Consider the following 19278-nt stretch of genomic DNA (forward strand, 5'->3'; position numbering starts at 1 on the left):
AGAAATTTTACCCTTTTTATTTTAAGGCTGTGAAATGTTATGTTACCAAAAAAAAATACATAAAGCTCATGTTATGTATTGTTCTGCTGAATAAACAACTTTAAGGTTTGTTTGGACCGCATTGAAAATGAAATGCTTCAAGGTAAATTCAATTTCAAAATACTTTTTAAAAGACATTTCAGTCCAAAGAGCATCACACTTAAAAATATAATGGTTTATTGGAGGTGGTACACAAAGAAAACTGCAGAGAGGAAATGTATATGTAATTTGCAGCTCCTTTGTCTATAAATCAAAGTATTATCAGTTTCACGATGTATCGTATGTTTCCACAGTCTGTCTTTACGGCTGAATCGTCACTCTGAATCACTGTTGACGTCTTCCTCTACACCCCGAATGATCGGCATTTGATCTCCCCAGTCACTGCTCCGAGCGCAGCGGTACATATCTCTGATTAAAATGACATTGAAATAGAACAATTAAACAGAAAAAATCCAATACAAAACAAAACAGTCAAATAAGTCCATCAGTGACAATAAAACAAACAACAAAAAGCAATAAGAATATCCAGCAACCAAAGGCTGCCTGTAGCACAGAGTATCGATTATTATGACATACAGAAGGTTTACAATGAATTTCTGCTCCATTTGGTCTAGTTCTGACACATTTTCGGATCACATAATTCAGAATTATAGCCAAATTTGATCAGCAATTCCCCAGTTTGAAGTCCAGGCAAGCCAGATCTTTTGCTGCATTTCCTTCCCTCATTCTCTCTTTCTGTATTTCCCGCATCTTTCCTGCGTGCCTACCTGTGTCTAGGAAATCTTTAAACACCCGAGGAGTTTTGTTAATTTTAGAAAACGTTGTTGATAAACTGCGTGGCCCCACACTGAATCAAATTCAAACAGTACGCAGCCCTAATAAGCATTTTAATGACATATTTCTTCTTAGTTTATTTTAATGCACCTGGTCCCTAACATCATATCCTAAAAACCCTATGGTATCCGATCTGACCTAGAGTCTTAATATCTCTGGATTCAGGACTGATATCCTCTCGATTATAAAATTAGACTTCAAACGTTTCTTTTTGATGAAACCTGAGCAGAATTTGATGACCCTGAAGAATCCTTTTGTCAGACTGCTGGGGGACTTCCCATGATGCACTGAGCAGTTCTTCTTCACTCTCTTCTTTTCCCTCCCAATGCACTCACCTGTCACTACTGAATGTCAGTACCTTTTGTCTTCTCTCTCCCACAGAGTGCATTTTGTCTTCATCTCTCTATGCCAGAGATGGGCAACTCCAGGCCTCAAGGGCCAATGTGCTGCAGGTTTTAGATGTATCCTTGAGCCCACACAGCTGATTTAAATGGCTAAATGGGTCAACATGTCTTGAAGTTCTCCAGAGGGCTGGTAATGAACTAATCATTTGGTTCAGGTGTGTTGACCCAGGGTGATATCTAAAACCTGCAGGACACCAGCCCTTGAGGCCTGGAGTTGCCCACCCCTGCTCTATGCTAGCATTTAAGGAAAAGGACTAAACCTATTCTGCAGCTGATGAATTTGTGTGACACTGATTTTTCTTTTTACCTGCTGTGTTTACGGGCTGTCACCACCATGTGCTGTAGCTGTCCGTCTGGGCAACACATGCGACAGTGGACATGCCTCGTTCTGCGCAGCACTGGTGCAATCAGCCTGGCCCACTCCACACCCTTTGTGCCTTCCTCCACTGCTTCTGTCCGCCTCAAAATTAGGTAGCTGAACTTCTCGATCTGACGGTCATTGTGCTGGAAAAGAAAAAAAAAAGGGTTGATATGGAATTCATTCAGCATTTATCTGAAAAAACACAAAACAAAACATGTTTGCATATATAGCACCTTCTGTCAGCAACAAATATAAGACAAGTGTAAATTAATAATACTTAAAAGGCAACAAGAATAAAAAGTTATGAAGTTAAAAATAACGAATTCAATCCAAGATAAAATCTTGGCGCAAGACTTTGTGTCTTTTATGTTTTACATGCTATTAAATAAATATGAGTTTCCTGATAATATACAATAATACGAAACTTCAGCTGCGTTCACAGAAGGGAATGAAGTGCAGCTGATTTTAATAGCAGAGCCTGGTACAGAAGACTATATGTTGTTTTTGCAGATTACACTAAAATGTTTTAGTCTTATTTGGTCTGTTGCTTGGTTTGCAGGACCAGCATTCTAAGAAGAAAAGCCTCAGAACTTCCTCTCCTCCCGTCACCCTTCCAGCTCATCCCCAAAGCAGCTGAGGCATAATCTCGTGGGTCTGTCCCAGAGATTCTCTAAGTAGAATATGCTCAAAATTCTGGTGAGGCTCAAAATGCCTCACCAAGGAGATGTCCAGGTCATATCCTAGTCAGATCCTCAAAAACCCTCAGCTGGCTCCTTTCGAGTTGCGGATGTACTCTGAAGCCCTCAGAAAGGACTCCCAAATGACAACAGTGAGCCACCCTGCGGAGGTAGTTGATTTCTACTGCTTCTATCTGTGATCTTTTTGTCACTACTTAGAGCTTGTGACCATAACTGTATACCCACCACTGCTTGCCATCTTTCTCTGAGGGCAACTCTAGACTGAGAGTCCAGCCCCTCTCCAGGAGACCTGTTGCAGAGCACCGGCTGTGCGTTGAGGTGAGCCTGACTATATTAGCTGGTACTACTCAAGCACTAATTCACCAGTGTTGTCTTAGGACAATAAGGATAATTTAAAATTCATGCAATGCTGCTCCGGTGGAGTCCAAGAATAAAAAGAAAGAGACCTGGTAATTAACAGATTAGATCCCATTTAAAGTGAAAAGCTGTAAACAGACATAGACAGTTGAGTCTTACCCTGGGTAGAGACAGAGGTTGGTAATGCTGCTGGAAGTTGCAGGGTGTGACGGGCTCATGGGCCAGTTTGGGACACACCAGTTCATGTGAACACTAAAATAAATAAATAAATGAATGAATAGACGCGCAATAAGACTGAGACACTAATGGCTCTAAGTATGACTTTAATTAAATCTACTGGGTGTTAAACTTACTGGAGCAAACACTGATGCTGGCCTGGAGTCATAAACGGTCTTCTCTTGTTTCTGGAGTCAGAAAACCAACAATTTAGTTTGATCAATAACAACTATTGTGAACTGCTGTCTTATCCAGTGTGTTTAAATACCTTCAATAAAGTATCTCTGGCTTCCATGAGTATCTGATGGCCCTCTTTGGTCCCATTTTCCACCAGCACCTAGAACATAAAATGCAACGATTAATAGTTTTTTTTTCTGTTTCCTTTTAAACACCAGAGGCTCACCAATCATTTTCTTAAGTTGTATCTTTCTTTGATCTCACCAGATATGAGCTTGTCTTTCTCCAAAGAGTGAATGCTGCCTCCTCTCGGTCTTTCACATTTGGCAGCTCTGAGAGGGTAAAAGCTGCAGTGACTAAATCAAACTGCACCTGAAAGGAGAAAAAGGATGGTCAGGATTTCCAGTTGTTGAGATTATCTGGAACATTAATGACAGCAAATCAAAAATATTGGGATTTTCTTTATTTTTTGATTTTGTCTGTTTGTGTTCTTTTCTAGAACAACAACTAAAAATATTTTAAAAATCCATGTATAACCCAGAATTGAAGTCTAGAATATTGCATATACATTTTTAATAACACACTGATTTTTTAAAATTCTTGACAGTGAACACATTGTGACTTAAATAAAAGCTGAGGGAGTTTTACCTTAGGAGAGACAGGGAGAAACTGCCTGAAATACACTTGTTTGATGCAGGGTTCAGCTCTTTCGTCATCACCTGCTCAATTCAAAAAATAAAATAAAATAAAATAATAATAATAATAATAATACAATCCAGTCAGTTCTTATTAACATCTGTATTTCACATAAAGAAACAAAAATAAATTGTCTACATGTGTGTCTACCTTTCAGAAGTTGTTCTGCCAAAATGTTCATTGGCCCTGAGCTGTCCACACACACCATCTCCTTCAAAGAGTCACCCCAGCATGTGTGAGATGCCCTGAGGAAACGGCCAGATTATAAACTTAGTTTAGCTATTCAGACTAAAGCATTTACATGTTTTACTAGTGTTACACACTAACCAGACAACGGTTCCTAACCCAGAACCAAAATCCAGGAGAGTGTGAGGAGCAAAGGAGGGATCCCTCTTCTTTATCTAAATGATGAGGGGAAAAAACTGCAGGTATAACTGAGTTTAACCACAAAAAACAACTTGTGCTTGGATTCAAGCGATTCTTAAAAAGGAAGCTCCCTGTATCACCACGTAAGCCGATTGCCTCCACAGCACTTTGCTACCTCATTCAGAGCTCTCCTCACTGCAGCGTAACCGCCAGCAAGTCGAGCTGCCATGTAGACCACGCCGAGCTCTTCATCGTACCTGAAACACAGTGAGATGCTTGTAAATCTACTGCACGTCAAATTTAAGGACCAAAACTACAACTTCAGGATGGATCATGGTGGAGCGCAACCATTCGCTGGGTTTATCTAAAGAAAGCATCTTAAGTCTGTTAAAGGTATAAAATGTTCAGCATTTGTCATAAATCGCAGTTTTAGCTTCTCCTATTATGGGTAAAAGAGGCTTTTTCTCCTTTAGGAATCAGTAAATATAACAAAGAGGCATTCAGAACAGACTGAAACGTGAAAAACTGATAATGGATAACACTGTAGTTAAATGACATGTTACTTCGTGGGTGCCCAGTGATATGTCGTTCTTCGGAGCTCTGAGAGAACTTTCCTCCTAATGCGGTCTTCCATTGCTTGCTCGTCTATATCTGCAGAATGAATGTATATTTATTTTTTCTAGCTGCTGCATGATATGATCTTGTTGCATGTGTATTATTACTTTTAAAAAAATTATACATATGTCACCCACCTCCTCCCTTTTGCATGGCTTTCTCCCACAATTCTTTCTCCAGGCTCACAGCTTTCTGCCTCAGAGTTAAATCCTCGACCGCTCGTTTCCTGCTCCACAGGAAGTTCGTGAGCTTGTGAATGCGCTCAGGAAGCTGATTCACCTGAGCTCCTACAGATGCAGAGATGGATGAGAGGCAAAGGGTTTCAACCAATGAAGCTGGTCAGAAAGATCTGTTATATTAACTGATTTACCAACACTAAGCTTACTGTGAATAATCGACTGTGCAGCCACGTGGAGTTCCTCAGGTAGCCGTAGAGTTTTCAAGTTGGTCACACCTGGGTGTTTTCTGTGTGGTTCACCCTTTAGGAAATCTACCTGTGGCTGTGGGTGTGTAGCTGCACTTATTGCCTGAAATAACAGGTTTAAATGATGCTGTTTTACTGACCTTTGAATTAAACTAAAATATGATTATATGAGGAAAATAAAAAACAGGAAATCCAATTACAGCCAGATTTTAGAAAAAAACAAACAAACAAAGAAACCAAACAAAATCTGTGTTTCATTTTTTTCAAAAGATCCAGTGGCCACTACATTAGGCACATGTACTGTTTGAGTGCTTGTTAACGTAGGTATTTCATCAGCTAATCACATAGCAGCGACTTAACGCATTTAGGCATGCAAACATGGACAAGAAGACCTATGGAAATTCAAACCAAGCATCAAAATTTGGATGAAAAGTAATTTATGTTACGTGACGTGGTTGTTTGTGTAACAATATACTCGAGTATTGTTGCTGACCATGTCCACCTACTTATGATCACAGTATTCTGAAGGCAAAAGGAGGGCCTATCCAGTGCTAGCAAGGTGTAAATAATGAAGTGGCCAGTAAGTGCAGTTTTAGTTTATTTAATGAAATGTTTGAGTCCAAGGTAACTGGGAACCAGACAGCAGCCTTACTGGCTCCAGTTATAATGTCAGAAAGACATAGCCAAGAGATTTTTTATGCTGAGCTGATAATAACCCCAGAAAATCCCCTCAGTGTAGTATTCAGAGATGTGTTTGGGCAGTGTTTGAATGAACGTAGAAATCATGTTTTACACCAGTGAGAGTTGGCAGCCCTGACATCTGGGGGACAGGTAGAGTAGATTCACGACTAAATGGTGTATATTATGCCAAAAATAAAAAATAAAATGTAAATGTACAGACTGAAACTATTTTGTTCTCTATAGCTTATGTGTCTGACCTCTGCGATTAAAAAGCTGCATTCAGTGGTAATATCAATCCGTACTCACCCGGCACACCAGCATCGCCAAAGGTTTTCTCTGACAGAGAACACAGGCGCTAAATCTACGCGGTACCATAACATCTGCTTCTAACCGTTACGTTTAAATGGCTTAAAATTCAACTTTCATCCAGCCTTCCTAAAGTGTCACGTTAGAATCCCACTAATCCTTCAACAAAATAATTCCGACCACTACCTAAGGCGGAACACTTTCGCCCCTAATCTCTGTTCCCACCTCAGGAGAACAACGAAGAGTGCTACTCCGCCTACTGTCCAGCATCTGCGACATCAAGTTTACCTCTCGGCCACGGAATAGACAAAGTTGGGACTAAATGAAAACAAATATAAACCTAAATGTATTTTAAACTTTGAACTGCGTTTAATATAAATCGCTGGCATATTAACCGTCTTCGCACCGGAAACAACAATGGCTTCACTTTTCGCGGCGGAGTGATTCATCTTCACATGAAACAATCGTTTGTAGTGCGGCTGCCGGTCAGGAAACAGTAGTACGGTGGGGAAAAGTTTCCCGCCGTGTTTTAGTGTTATCGCTGAGGTTCCCCTTTAACAGCAGCCAGATAATTATTTTTAATAACCCACCATGAGGCGAGCGAGAAGTTCCAGAAATAAATGTGAGAGTGCACCAGAAAATGGAGAAGCCCAGTCAAAAACAGGTCTGTGTGTCGTATTAGCATAATATTGTAGCTGCTGCAGGGTAACTACGCCATTGAACTGTGGACATGTTCGGACAGGAGACGGCATGAAGATCAATATTATGAAGCTTCACTCATAATTCAGACACCGGTACTGTCTGTGTGAAATAATAATAAAAAATTGTCAGCTTAAAAAACAAACGAAACAATTTTTGTAGCTCGGTTTGCTGATAAATCCGGTTGCGTTTCTAAAATTTCAAATAAAATAAGTTCCTAAGTGAGCAGTTAAAACGACCAATAAAAAAAGTATTTATTTGTTGTGAGCTACATTTATTGCATACCAAAAGCGAAGGGGCCTTTTCTAATGTGACCTGCTTACTGTCTAACATATACTGCTAACATTCTGGAATGTTTATGTTAAATATGACCACTTTAATTGTAAAATAATGATGCCAATGTGTGTAGAAATGATTATGCTTTAAATTACTGTAAACATTTAATTTTTGACATTTTCCCTCAAATTTTTGTTCCAGATGATGTCAGTGAGAGGGTTAACTCAAACATGATCATGCTACTTTTTAAACCTGTTTGTCCAGAGCAGCCAATCAGAACAAACTTGGAATAAAGGAAGTTTGCACTGAAATGAAGGCGAGAAAAAACAGTTTGTTCTGATGCATTTGTTGAACTAAGGGGAGAATTCGAGTGTAATGAGCTCCCTTTAAAAGTAAGGCTGATTTTCTTTGCAGCCACTCTTTGCTTTGCTTCTGTTAAAATTAAAATGTTTCACAGCTATTTGCACCTTCCAGGAAAAAAGAAGAAGCATGTATTGGTTTTATTTTTCTTTTTACTATTTTGCAGTTTATCCAGACGTTTTTTCATTTTTTTTAAACAACAGCAGCATTAATACTTTTTTTATTTTAATATAATTGGTATTTGTCAGGGGACAAAAATTAAGGAAGAGGTATTACAGACACAGAGTTTTAATAACTTAAAGACTTGTTTCTGATCTCTAAAAGGCCACTGTGTAAGAGTTAGATTTTCTTCTGTGTGTATTTCTAATCAGTGTGGCAGTGGATGGGGGATAAAAGACAGTGGGAACCATACTCTCCATCAGCCTGTGCCGTCTTGGACTCGGCCGTCTCTTCTGGGAAAACATCTGTCACTCTCTCTCTGGGCTCGGGGACAGCCTACGAAGTTGATCTGAAGAAGATGGTTCAGATCAATCCTGTCACAAAGTACAAACGGAAAGTTCGCTGTCAGAATGTAAAAGCAGGTGTGTTTTTCGCTGTGAATTTTCTGTCATCCTCCCTGCTCCCTGTATTCTGTTTTCATAAATCCTCATTTTTAAATTGTGTTGCTTGATATTTTCTTAACTGCAGTTTAGTTCATTTTTAAATAAATGTCTTTTGTAGAAATGGTATCTAAAACATAATTTCATAAAATTTATATAGTTTATTTCAGTTTAAATTTAATTGAAAAATCTGAATTCTTGGAGGTACTCACAGTCTTTCCTCTTTTCTCCTGTTTTATTAAGAAAGTCAGAATGAAGCTGGTGATGTTGCTACTCATAATGAGAAACCAGCTCAAGTTAAAGAGGAAGAGGAGGACACAGAAGAGCAGCCTGCAGCTAAGAAGAGAAGAGGACAAAGCAAGAGCCAGACAAACACTGAAGAAATGCCCAAAAAAGCCAAAGAAGAAGTAAAAAGTGAAGGTAACATGGATCTAATTTCTTTATATACTTACAAAATTTTACAGCCATGACAATATTAGTCATTATCAAAGCACAGTAACTTTTAAAGCTTTTAAGGATCAGGTGAGCATGGAATTGCATCTGAACTGTAGATGTTTCTTCACCTCACTACTCTTTTGTGTTTGATCTGTTCTGAACAGAAGTTGTGAAGACAGTGGTCATGAAGGGAAAAGCACCAGTAGACTCTGAATGTAAAGCCAAACTGGGAAAGGTACAGTGTTGGCATCCACACGATATATAAATCTCACGATTCATGTCAGTCATGCTTGTGGTTTGACACCTGGCTGCTATAAGGCAAAGCTTTCCCCCAGTTACAGTTCCTCTTGTGACAAACTATTCTGATCAGTGTCTGCTTAAACACAAATAAATCTTTCAGTGAAGCTTAAATTTTCTAAATGGTTGTTTTCAACTGAATACCATATATATGATTGTGTTTTTCCACACACTAAACAGATAAGCAATAAATCTGAGAAGTATTGTTACAATTAGAAGATAATTGAATTCATCTTACCTAATTGTCAGTAGTTTTACATATGACTGTTACATGAAAATATAAGACGTGGTAATTGGTTCTGTTTAAATTATTTTTTAACATAATTGCAAATCTGTTCTTTTTAAACACAAAAAAGTAAATATTTTATATACAAATATTTATATTTCCTGAATGCAGACATGGTGGGATTCTTTTGATTTGTATAACTCATTTTTATATTTCTATTTCAGGCTCATGTTTACAATGAAGGAAATGATGTTTACGATGTGATGCTCAATCAGGTAACACAATTAAAAGGAAATAAATTATGCTCAGTTCCATCTTTATAGTTTTTTTTAGGGCTGTGTGACTTAGATCAGCCGTCCCCAACCCCCGGGCCTCGGACCGGTACCGGTCCGTGAGTTGTTTGGTACTGGGCCGCGAGAGTTGAGGCTCAGGTGTGAAATGTATGGTTTTCAGGGTTTTTATCGGTTTTCAGCGTTATTTTGTTATCGTCAACTCGGTTTTCCTGGGTCTTTTCACGTGTGTTATGAATAAATCTTCTTTTTTTCGGTACCGGTACTAGTTTTATTTTGTTGTATTTTTCCACGACACCTTAAAGGCCGGTCTGTGAAAATATTGTCAGGCATAAACCGGTCCGTGGCGCAAAAAAGGTTGGGGACCGCTGCCTTAGATGGTCATACTAGGACTATCCCTGTCTACAACATCATCTAAAGTCAAAAGCTGAAAAACCTGCCAGAAACTGACTGTTTGGAGCAGACCAGAGGTTTTGGCTCACAGGGATTATTTGTGCACACGCTGACCTCATTGTTCAGTAAATATGCGATAGCATGATAGATCCATTTTAATAACATTTATTATTATTTCATCCTGGAGCAGTATAGGTAGTACTTTATAGGTAATAATGAAAAAGTGAAAACTTTAAATCTCACAAATTCAGTTTTTTAGCTTCAGTTTCCAATTTGTAGCCTGCAGTAAACATCATTTGTTTCAATTTGCAGACAAATCTTCAGTTTAACAACAACAAATATTACCTGATCCAGCTGCTGGAGGACGACAGCTCCAAGGTTTACAGTGTGTGGATGAGATGGGGCAGGGGTATGTTCAATGTCAACTGACAGTTTTTGTTTGAAAATATTTGTCATTTTGCAGAAATTGCACCACCTTTGTGCATTTTGTTGATTTTTATCATTTGTTTCTGCAGTGGGTAAAGTAGGTCAAAACAGCCTTACAGTCTGTGGTGGAGACCTGCTGAAGGCCAAAGATGTCTTCAAGAAAAAGTGAGTTTTTCTGACGTTTTTAATTTGGTTCTGCCTGCTTCTAATGATGTTGATTTATTAACAAATCGTTTTAATAATTACTGTCTTTCTATTATCGATAATATTTGCCCTATTAAAACTAGACTAGCCCCTGTTACAAAACCCTCGCCCTGGATAAACGACAGCATTCGCTGTTTAAAGCGTGTCTGTCGTAAAGCTGAGCGTTTGTGGAGAAAGACTCATTTACAGGTTCATCTCTTTCATTTAAACGACCTTTTAGTTTCCTTTAACGCTTCAATTCGTGATGCAAGGGCTGCTTATTTTTCAAACCTAGTCTCTAGGAGCAGAGGTAACCCTAAGGTTTTATTTGACACTATTAGGGATATAGTTGCTCCGGCTTCTGCTGCTGTCCCAATTTCTTCGAACGAAGACTGGGAAAATTTTCTTTCCTTCTTTGTTGAAAAGGTTAGCAATGTAAGGAGCAACATCTCTCCCTCCATGTACCATTTGCCTGTTCCGATTTTACTTAAGCCTGTCATATTTGAAAGATTTTCACCAGTGTCTTTACCTGAGTTGTTGACGCTGGTTACTTCAATTAGATCATCCTCTTGCCCCCTTGATATTTTATCTGGGTCTTTGTTTAAAAATGTTTTTGAGTCTATTGGTCCTAGTGTTCTTAAAATTATTAATGCATCTCTACTCTCTGGTCAGGTCCCTGGTTACTGTAAAAGTGCTGTCATTCACCCACTTTTAAAAAAGCCTAAACTTGATCCTTCTTTGCTTTCCAGTTACAGACCTATCTAAAAATTGCCTTTTATTGCCAAGATTTTAGAAAAGGTTGTGGCCAAGCAACTCACAGTTGTTCTAGATGAACATAAAATTCTCGATAAATTTCAATCTGGCTTTTGTAAGGCTCACTCTACCGAAACTGCACTTCTTAGAGTGTCTAATGATATTTTGATGAATTATGATGCTGGAGAGTGCACTGTTTTGATGTTGCTGGATCTGACCTCTGCTTTTGACACTGTTGATCATCTTATTTTGTTAGATAGATTAAACCACTGGGTGGGTGTATCGGGTACCGCATTGGAATGGTTTAAATCCTATTTGTCAAATCGATCTTTCTCTGTGGCTGCCTCTAAGTTCAGATCCTCCGTCAGCTCTCTTGCCTGTGGGGTGCCTCAGGGCTCTGTCTTGGGACCGTTATTGTTTTTGTTGTATTTACTCCCTCTTCTGCAACTTCTTAGCTCTTTCTCTGATATTTCATATCATTGTTATGCAGATGATATTCAGCTATATATCTCTTTTAGGCCACCTGATGTTTCTAAACTCAAAATCTTGCAGTCCTGCTTAGATTCCGTTAGAGATCGGCTGGCTGGTAATTACCTTCAACTAAATGCTGATAAAACGGAAGTCATTGTCTTTGCTCCTGAGAAATTTGTTCCCCTCGTGGTTAAAAATCTAGGCCCTCTTGCTTCTTATATTAAATCCTCCATTAGGAACCTTGGTGTTACACTTGATCCAGCTCTGACGCTGGACACACACGTTAAATCTTTGGTTCGCTCTTGTTTTTTCCATTTAACAAATATCGCTAAGCTGAGTCCCATTGTGTCACGTTCCGAATTGGAAATGATTATTCATGTTTTTGTTTAATTGCGCTTAGACTATTGTAATTCCTTGTTTACTTGCTTAAGTAATGCCTCCCTGGAACGACTGCAGGGTGTTCAAAATGCTGCTGCTAAGCTTCTGATAAAGCATCACAAATACTCAGATGCTGCTCCCCTGCTGATTCAACTGCATTGGCTCCCTGTCAAGTTCAGGGTCCATTTTAAGATCATAATCATGACTTATAGGGACCTGCACGGTGTAGCTCCAACTTACATAAGTGCTCTTCTTCTTCCTTATCACCCCAGCAGGTCCCTGAGGTCTTGTGACCAGGGGTTGCTGGTTGTCCAGCATACAGGGTTAAAAACAAAAGGTGACAGAGCGTTTGTATCAGTGGCTCCCAGACTCTGGAACTCGCTCCCTTTGAGTTTGAGATCTGTGGACTCAGTCATGTCTTTTAAAAAGCAGTTAAAAACGCATCTGTTTAAACTTGGTTTTGGTTGATTTTGTTTTGTTTGAGATTTTAATGTCTGTTTTCTGCCTCTGTAAAGCACTTTGTGATTTTATCTTGAAAGGTGCTATATAAATAAAATTTTACTTTACTTTACATTATGTGACTGACAGTGGAAAAAGAAAGGTTTTCCAGGTGCCTTCATGGATGTGTGTTTGGTGAAATTCCAACTTGTTTGTTTTGCTGCAGGTTCTTTGAAAAGACCAAGAACGAATGGGAGCATCGAGATAGTTTTGAGAAAGTAGCTGGAAAATATGACATGGTGTTTATGGACTACAGCACGAATGAAAAGGTAAGTTTAGGAAAAGTCTTACTAAAAGTCATTCTTGGCATTTAGCAGCCATGTTGGCAAAGCCTCTGGGCGTTCTTACTTTGAAATTCCTATATAAGTGAATAGAAAAAAGCCATACTACTAGCGGCAAAATTACTGCTTCATAAACACCTCAGTCCAGAGGCCTGAGCTGATTAGCATCTCTGGGTCCTAATTAGCTCTTTGGGGGTTGGATAACTGTCATCTCTGTTGTTTAAGAATTGTACCATAGATTTCTATTAAGGAGTCTTTGAGTGTTATAATGCCGAAACTTCTGTCAGCAGAAGTTGCACTGGAGAAATATGTTCAGAAATATGTTACATTCAATAAAAGATCACAGTAGATAGCCGCCCCTCCCCGAGCCTTGTTAAAAGGGATTTTTTTCTTCCCACTGTCACCAATTGTTTCCTTATATGGGGGCTGTCTGATTGTTTGGATTTTTTTCTGTATCTTTTTAGGGTTTCACCTTATAATATAAAGCACCTTGAGCTGACTGTTCTTGTCATTTGGCACTATATAAATAAAACTGAACTGAATTAAAAGGTTGGATGTGTCAGATTGTATTCTTGGATGTTTTTCACCATTCCAGGAGGAGAATCAGACCACAGTGGATACTGTACCAAAAAAGAAAACCTCCGAGCTGGATTCAAGGATTCAGTCTCTCCTAGAGCTCATCTGTGATCTGAAAGCCATGGAGGAGTGTGTGCTGGAGATGAAGTTTGACACCAAGAAAGCTCCTCTTGGTCAGTCTGACTCAAATTCATTATTACAGGTTGATTTGACTAAATGAGAAGATGAAGTTGGTGACAGAGTGACCAGTATTTCCATGCACGGTGTCAGACTTGACATTTTTCTTCCTTTCTACCTTTAGGCAAGCTGACCCCAGAGCAGATCCGAGCAGGTTACTCAGCACTGAAGAAGATCGAGGATTGCTTGAAGAAGAAGAAAGGGAGCAGTCGTGACCTTTTAGAAGCATGCAATCAATTTTACACCCGCATCCCACATGACTTTGGGTAAAAGGATGAAACTTTAGACAAAACCAGAGTGTGGATAGTTACCACCGATTCCTGTCTTGCTGTAACTAAAAGGTGTAACCCTTATAGGTTGAAAACTCCCCCACTTATCCAAACAGAAGAAGAGCTGAAAGCCAAAATTGCCCTTTTGGAGGTAAAATGTTTTGATTTTATTCGGTTTGCTTAAAAAACCTTTCTTAACTGAACAATGTCTCCCATCCCTGTTTTAAAGGCACTGAGTGACATCCAGATAGCAGTAAAAATGGTCAAGTCCAGTGAAGACAGCGATGAACATCCTCTGGACAGACAGTATCACTCCCTCCGGTGCAAACTGCAGCCTCTGGACTCCAGCAACAATGAGTACAAGGTCAGTGTGATTTAAATAATTAACTAACCAGTTTTACCAAACCGTGTCACATTATTGATGTTACTTGTTCTTAGCCTCAAAACAATTTGATAGGCTGATGTAGTTGCGTAAGACTTTTCTGCATCTAAATCATTATGCACAGAGAATAATTTATTCATTTGTAGTCATTTCACTTGAAGTGCTGCAACCTCAGCGTTGACTAGTCGATAGTTTGTGGTGAATCTTCTCATCTGATCATATTCTCCTTGGTAGGGCAATTGCTGGTGTTACTTTATTAATGCCAAACCTGTCAGGGCTCATATATTATTTTTGACAGCAGGATGAACAGACTACTTGTGACCTTCTGACTGCTAGTTAATTTATGTTTACACTAACTAAACTAACTAACACTATGTCAGGAACATAGTGTTCCAAAGGTCTGTCTGCAAACACAGATAGTTAGTCTGTCAGCAGAAGCTGCTGTTGAGTTTGTGAAACCTCCTATCATGTCCAAATGTGAAAACAGCACAGGCTCTGTTGTTCAGCTGAAATAAAAAAATATTTGATATGCTGGAAATACTAGCTTTTTAATGTGTGATTTTTAAAATCATTATTATTATTATTATTTTTATTTAGACTAAAATATCTGGTGGGGCACTGCTCTGTAAACAGTGTCAAATCTTGTTTAATTTAATCCAGAGATAACGTGCATATATCTCACAGTGAACTGACTGATACTGAGTAGGTACCATGGAGATTTCCTTTGGCTGACTACATTTCCATTCACACTAAAACTTGTGTAGTTGTTAGTCTTCAGTATTATCTTGGATTCCTTTCAGCATTTTGCATTGAGCTAACTTTCCTCCTCTTTGTGTGAAGGTGATAGAGCAGTATCTGCACACCACTCACGCCCCCACCCACTGTGACTACACCATGACCGTGCTTGACATTTTCTCAGTGGACAGAGACGGGGAGAGCAAAAATTTCCTGTCACAGTTAAGTAACAGGTAGGAAGAAATACTGTTACTGCTTTATGACTTCAAGCTGACTTCAAAATCAGATTTATTATGCTGCATGTTTGCATTGATAAAAATCCAACATTGATGTCAATGAAAATTATGGGGGTTTTTTTCACAATGAGCCAAGCTAACCATCTACCTGTCTGCCAGGACTCTGCTGTGGCACGGTTCACGTCTGTCTAACTGGGTCGGCATCCTCAGTCAGGGACTTCGAGTGGCCCCCCCTGAAGCTCCTGTTACTGGTTACATGGTAGGATGGAATATCAAAATTCAAAAAGACCAGTCCTTAAGACCAGTCTTAGGTCCAACACGGGTTGCAGTACACTAGCGGAAAGCCTGGATATTAAATATTCAATATTTATTGAATATTGAATATTTACAGTACTTATTGTTGTCATCATTGTTCTTCATTGGTATCTTAAAATGTCTTGATCTTAATTTTTTAAAACGGTGTAGGAACCTCGGTGAGAGAATGAAAGACAAATAAAATATGCAGTTTGACTTTGTCTCAGCTTGTATGTAACAGAAGTTAAACACATTTTTAAGAAAAAATCAATAAAATTGATCTAAATAATTACATTTTAAGGAGTCTCTAAAATGTGATCAATTTTCAACATGAAATTATCTCAGGCATTGAAATTGAACTCACATCGGTATATTACATTTTCTCATTTCTCTTTCACTCAGTTTGGTAAAGGTATCTACTTTGCTGACATGTCATCAAAAAGTGCCAACTACTGTTTTTCCAACCAGAACAACAACGTTGGACTGCTGCTACTGTGTGAAGTAAGGGTGGTTTTTTGTTTGTTTGTTTGTTTGTTTGTTTGCCATTAATAATTTTCATTATTGAAGTTTTGTTGCAGCTGCTCTGGCCTGCAAATGTCTTAAATTTGCTGCCAAGGAAATGTCTTGTCTGTAATCTGCAATGAAGTTTTGTTTTTGCAGGTTGAACAGTTATATTTATAATTTGTATCCAGATACTTTTTTGATCCTGCAATGAGGATGTTTACTGCTGAGGTCTCAGGTAGAGACCCGTAGGAAGCCAAAAAAGCTGAATTTGATACCCAGAAAAATTCCTCTGCAAAGTGTAGTGGCCTAAATATAATGCAGCACTGGTAAATATTCATATATTCATGCCCACAGGTCGCTCTGGGAGAATCTAATGAGCTGCTGGATGCAGACTATGAAGCAAACAATCTGCCTGCTGGAAAACACAGCACCAAGGGTCTGGGACAGACTGGACCTGACCACAAAAACTCTGTCACACTGTAAGTCTCTCTAATTATAATGATATATTTAACACAGGCCAGTTACTGCTCAGTTATTTGGTCCATTGCTTTAAAACGAGGCCTTCATAAGTTTTAGCTCACTCAAAACACAGCTGCCTATCTTGTTTAGCACTGCTCATTCAAGGACAGTATAGACGGGATGCATGCAACCTCTAAGTTCAGTGAAGCAGTTCTCCAGCTGCTGCTTACAGCAGGTTTCCAGAGTCGTCTAAGAACTGTCATTACCAGCTGCTGTTGTAGTCTGTACGACTCCAGGATAACAGACTCTCTGGAGAGCAGCTGAATGACACCAAAGAGCACAACAATACCCCACTGGTGGGAAAACGAATGCGAATAGTTTCTAAATGTAATTGGTAACCTGTCCAGGGTGCATCTTGCTCTATGACAGCTGGGATAGGCTCCTGCCTTCGTCTGATAAGTGGGAGAAAATGAATGCATGCATCAATAGATTGACCCACTTTGTGAAGAATAAGCAGTATAAATGTCTAACTGTGATCCCATGGTTGGATTTCAAACTCACTGGAGATGTAGCTGGATGAGAAACAGACCAGCAGGAAAGGGCCAGGGGTAGGTGGTTAGCAACATCCGAATTGTTTCAGATGGATTAAAAAACCAAGTTTGGATAAATTACCAAAGATTGAAGAGGTGTTCACATAACTGTGCCCCATATAAAATCGATGTGTTTGAAACACTGGGTTGAAGTCACTGTGAGTAGTCAGTGAGACTAGAACGATGCTCCCTAAATGCACTCCATTTACCAGTGAACAAATTCATAGTCACAATCTACAAAAACGATAGAGAAGATTCAACAGTGTGAACATTTTAGAGCCATATTTATTTGTTGTTGTTGAGTTGTCTAAAAACAAGAATGCTACAGAAAGTAATTTCAAGATATTAACGCACGGTTTACAGTCCTACATTAAGGCCTGTTAATTACTGAATCCTGTTTCCACTATAACGACTCTGTCATTATATATAGTGACAAGTCTCACCTTAGGCCTATATTTAACCTACATGCCATGAGCAGTAATTACATTCTTTTAGACTGGTATTAACAAACTGCACCTGTCCTGTTAGTAAGTTACCTGAAGCTGAAGAAATTAGTTTACGACTTTTCACTGCAGTTTTTTTAATGCCTTAAAATACTCTTTAATCTTCACATGGTGTACCTAATTCTGTTAAAATTAGCAGGAGGTTTGGAATATATCTTTATCACTTGCATAACAACAGCAGCCCTGCATTTGTCCAATACAAGCCCAAGGTTTGATAACGGAGCGTATTCTATTTGTAAATTAATTGTAGTATACTGCTGCACACTGTTTCACTACAGTTTAAGTGATTTGCAAAACATCCCCAGAGATGGATGGCATAGTGGTGCAGTGGTTAGCACTGTTGTCTCACAGCGAGAAGGTCCTGGGTGTGAATCTCCTGGCCAGCTGGAGTCTGCATGCTCTCCCTATGTGTGCTTCCTCGGCTTGTTAGGTTAATTGGTCATTCTAAATTAACGATAAATAAGAATGTGAGTGGTTGTCTGTCTTGTGTTGGCCTTTTAATAGATTGGAAGTGCCCTGCCTCTCGCTCCAAGATATCTGGGATGCGATTGAGCTTTCCCATGATTCTGAACTGGAGAAGGAGTTAAGAGGATGGATCAAAGATCCTAAAAAATAGCCGAAGAAAAAAAAAAGAAATTGAAGCCAAAGAGTGCAGAATATTTTCCTTTTTTGGGAAAAAAATTGTTACAATCACCTAAAAGAAATTTTAAACAAAGGTAATTTGTGTTAATCCCACGGATTTATTTTATTGTTTCTCGATTTCTTTCTCAGGGACGGTATGACGGTGCCGATGGGGCCTGGCGTGAAAACGGGAGTGGGTAAATCTAACGCTTACTCCCTCCTCTACAACGAGTTCATTGTTTACAATCCTGCACAGACTCGCATGAGGTACCTGCTGCGTGTAAAGTTTAACTACTCATCACTGTGGTGAAGCCTTGGGAACTGTGTGCCTTTGTGAAATATGGATGAATGTTTAGGCGTTTTTAGTCATTCTTCATGTAGCGTTAACTTCTATGTTTCGGGGCATGGGTGGGGGTTGGATGTTACACCTGAAAACACTCGTTCATATAAGGCTGCAGCAATTGCTCAACTGAGAAAAATCATTTACAGCTGTTTTGATAATATAATGAATTGTTTTAGGGTTTTTTCCAAGACAAAAACTGTAGATGCGTCATCAAAGGCATGACTAGTGGATGTTTCATTATACGATAAATTATATTAAAAAGGAAAATCTTGCATATGAATTGATTTTTTTCCCCCATCTTGGGATTAGTGCCAGCATTTTCACTTCTTTGACATCTTATATCGAATTGACTGCTGGGTTGAAATAACTCAAAATAATCACTGATGCTGGCAGCAGGATTTGCTGAAGGTTCTGCATCACCATATATAAATGAGTGTCTGAGGAAACCATGAGGGACCAACTGAGGGAAAACATCAACTTTGAGTTCAACTTTTTCTTGGATTTTCTACAGTTTCTCTTATATCCTGGTATCATGTATGAGAAAAAGCTGTTGTTCGACAGAGGTTTGTTATACTAGATACTAGATACTTTAACATGGAGAGGATACACAAAACCTTTTGCACTACTTTTTGTCCCTGTATATGTATATTACTAAACGTCCTTGGATCAGTAGAAGGTCTCATTATCATTATTAAGGGTAGAATGGTTTTAGTGTAGGTGTTTGTTGTAACACAAATATTCTTCTGGATCTGTTATGAGGATGAAGGTTTTTAAATTTTGAAGAGTGGGAATAAAAATAAATGACTCAACATAAAGTGTGGTGGTTTTTTTTGTTTGATTTTTAATGGAT

At 38.9% G+C, this 19278-nt stretch overlaps 2 protein-coding genes across 2 annotated transcripts; one reads left to right on the top strand and one right to left on the bottom strand.

Annotated features, from left to right (window-relative positions):
* Positions 1-193: 193 nt before the first annotated feature.
* On the bottom strand, positions 194-6371 carry mettl17 (methyltransferase like 17). Its single transcript, XM_085440458.1, has 14 exons — positions 6175-6371; positions 5149-5290; positions 4901-5050; positions 4712-4799; positions 4324-4405; positions 4110-4183; positions 3933-4027; positions 3735-3805; positions 3351-3458; positions 3178-3246; positions 3047-3097; positions 2853-2945; positions 1585-1781; positions 194-447 (listed from the first exon to the last, which is right to left on the bottom strand). Exons 1-14 carry the CDS (start codon positions 6241-6243, stop codon positions 354-356), a joined length of 1383 nt encoding a protein of 460 aa, XP_085296584.1. The 5' UTR covers positions 6244-6371; the 3' UTR covers positions 194-353.
* A 245-nt stretch (positions 6372-6616) lies between these two features.
* Positions 6617-19255, top strand: parp2 (poly (ADP-ribose) polymerase 2). Its single transcript, XM_085440457.1, has 17 exons — positions 6617-6838; positions 7881-8090; positions 8352-8528; positions 8708-8778; positions 9291-9341; positions 10062-10158; positions 10265-10340; positions 12625-12727; positions 13335-13488; positions 13617-13758; positions 13849-13912; positions 13991-14125; positions 14984-15111; positions 15274-15373; positions 15811-15909; positions 16267-16391; positions 18236-19255. Exons 1-17 carry the CDS (start codon positions 6766-6768, stop codon positions 18393-18395), a joined length of 1965 nt encoding a protein of 654 aa, XP_085296583.1. The 5' UTR covers positions 6617-6765; the 3' UTR covers positions 18396-19255.
* The last annotated feature ends 23 nt before the right edge of the window (positions 19256-19278 follow it).

This window comes from Copadichromis virginalis, linkage group LG18 (assembly GCF_057382275.1).
Source record: "Copadichromis virginalis isolate Kocher_CV1m ecotype Utaka linkage group LG18, C_Virginalis_male_GT1.1, whole genome shotgun sequence".
Lineage (NCBI taxonomy): Eukaryota > Metazoa > Chordata > Actinopteri > Cichliformes > Cichlidae > Copadichromis > Copadichromis virginalis.

Bases quoted from the DNA above. Each gene is read 5' to 3' on its own strand.
- mettl17 (XM_085440458.1), bottom strand. From the start codon at position 6,243: ATGGTACCGCGTAGATTTAGCGCCTGTGTTCTCTGTCAGAGAAAACCT. The intron at 3,806-3,932 runs GTAGACACACAT...TGAATTGAGCAG, and splicing joins GGCAGAACAACTTCTGAAAG to GTGATGACGAAAGAGCTGAA. The intron at 3,098-3,177 runs GTATTTAAACAC...TTCTGACTCCAG, and splicing joins CCAGAGATACTTTATTGAAG to AAACAAGAGAAGACCGTTTA.
- parp2 (XM_085440457.1), top strand. From the start codon at position 6,766: ATGAGGCGAGCGAGAAGTTCCAGAAATAAATGTGAGAGTGCACCAGAA. The intron at 13,759-13,848 runs GTAAAAGGATGA...TAACCCTTATAG, and splicing joins CGCATCCCACATGACTTTGG to GTTGAAAACTCCCCCACTTA. The intron at 15,374-15,810 runs GTAGGATGGAAT...TCTTTCACTCAG, and splicing joins CTCCTGTTACTGGTTACATG to TTTGGTAAAGGTATCTACTT.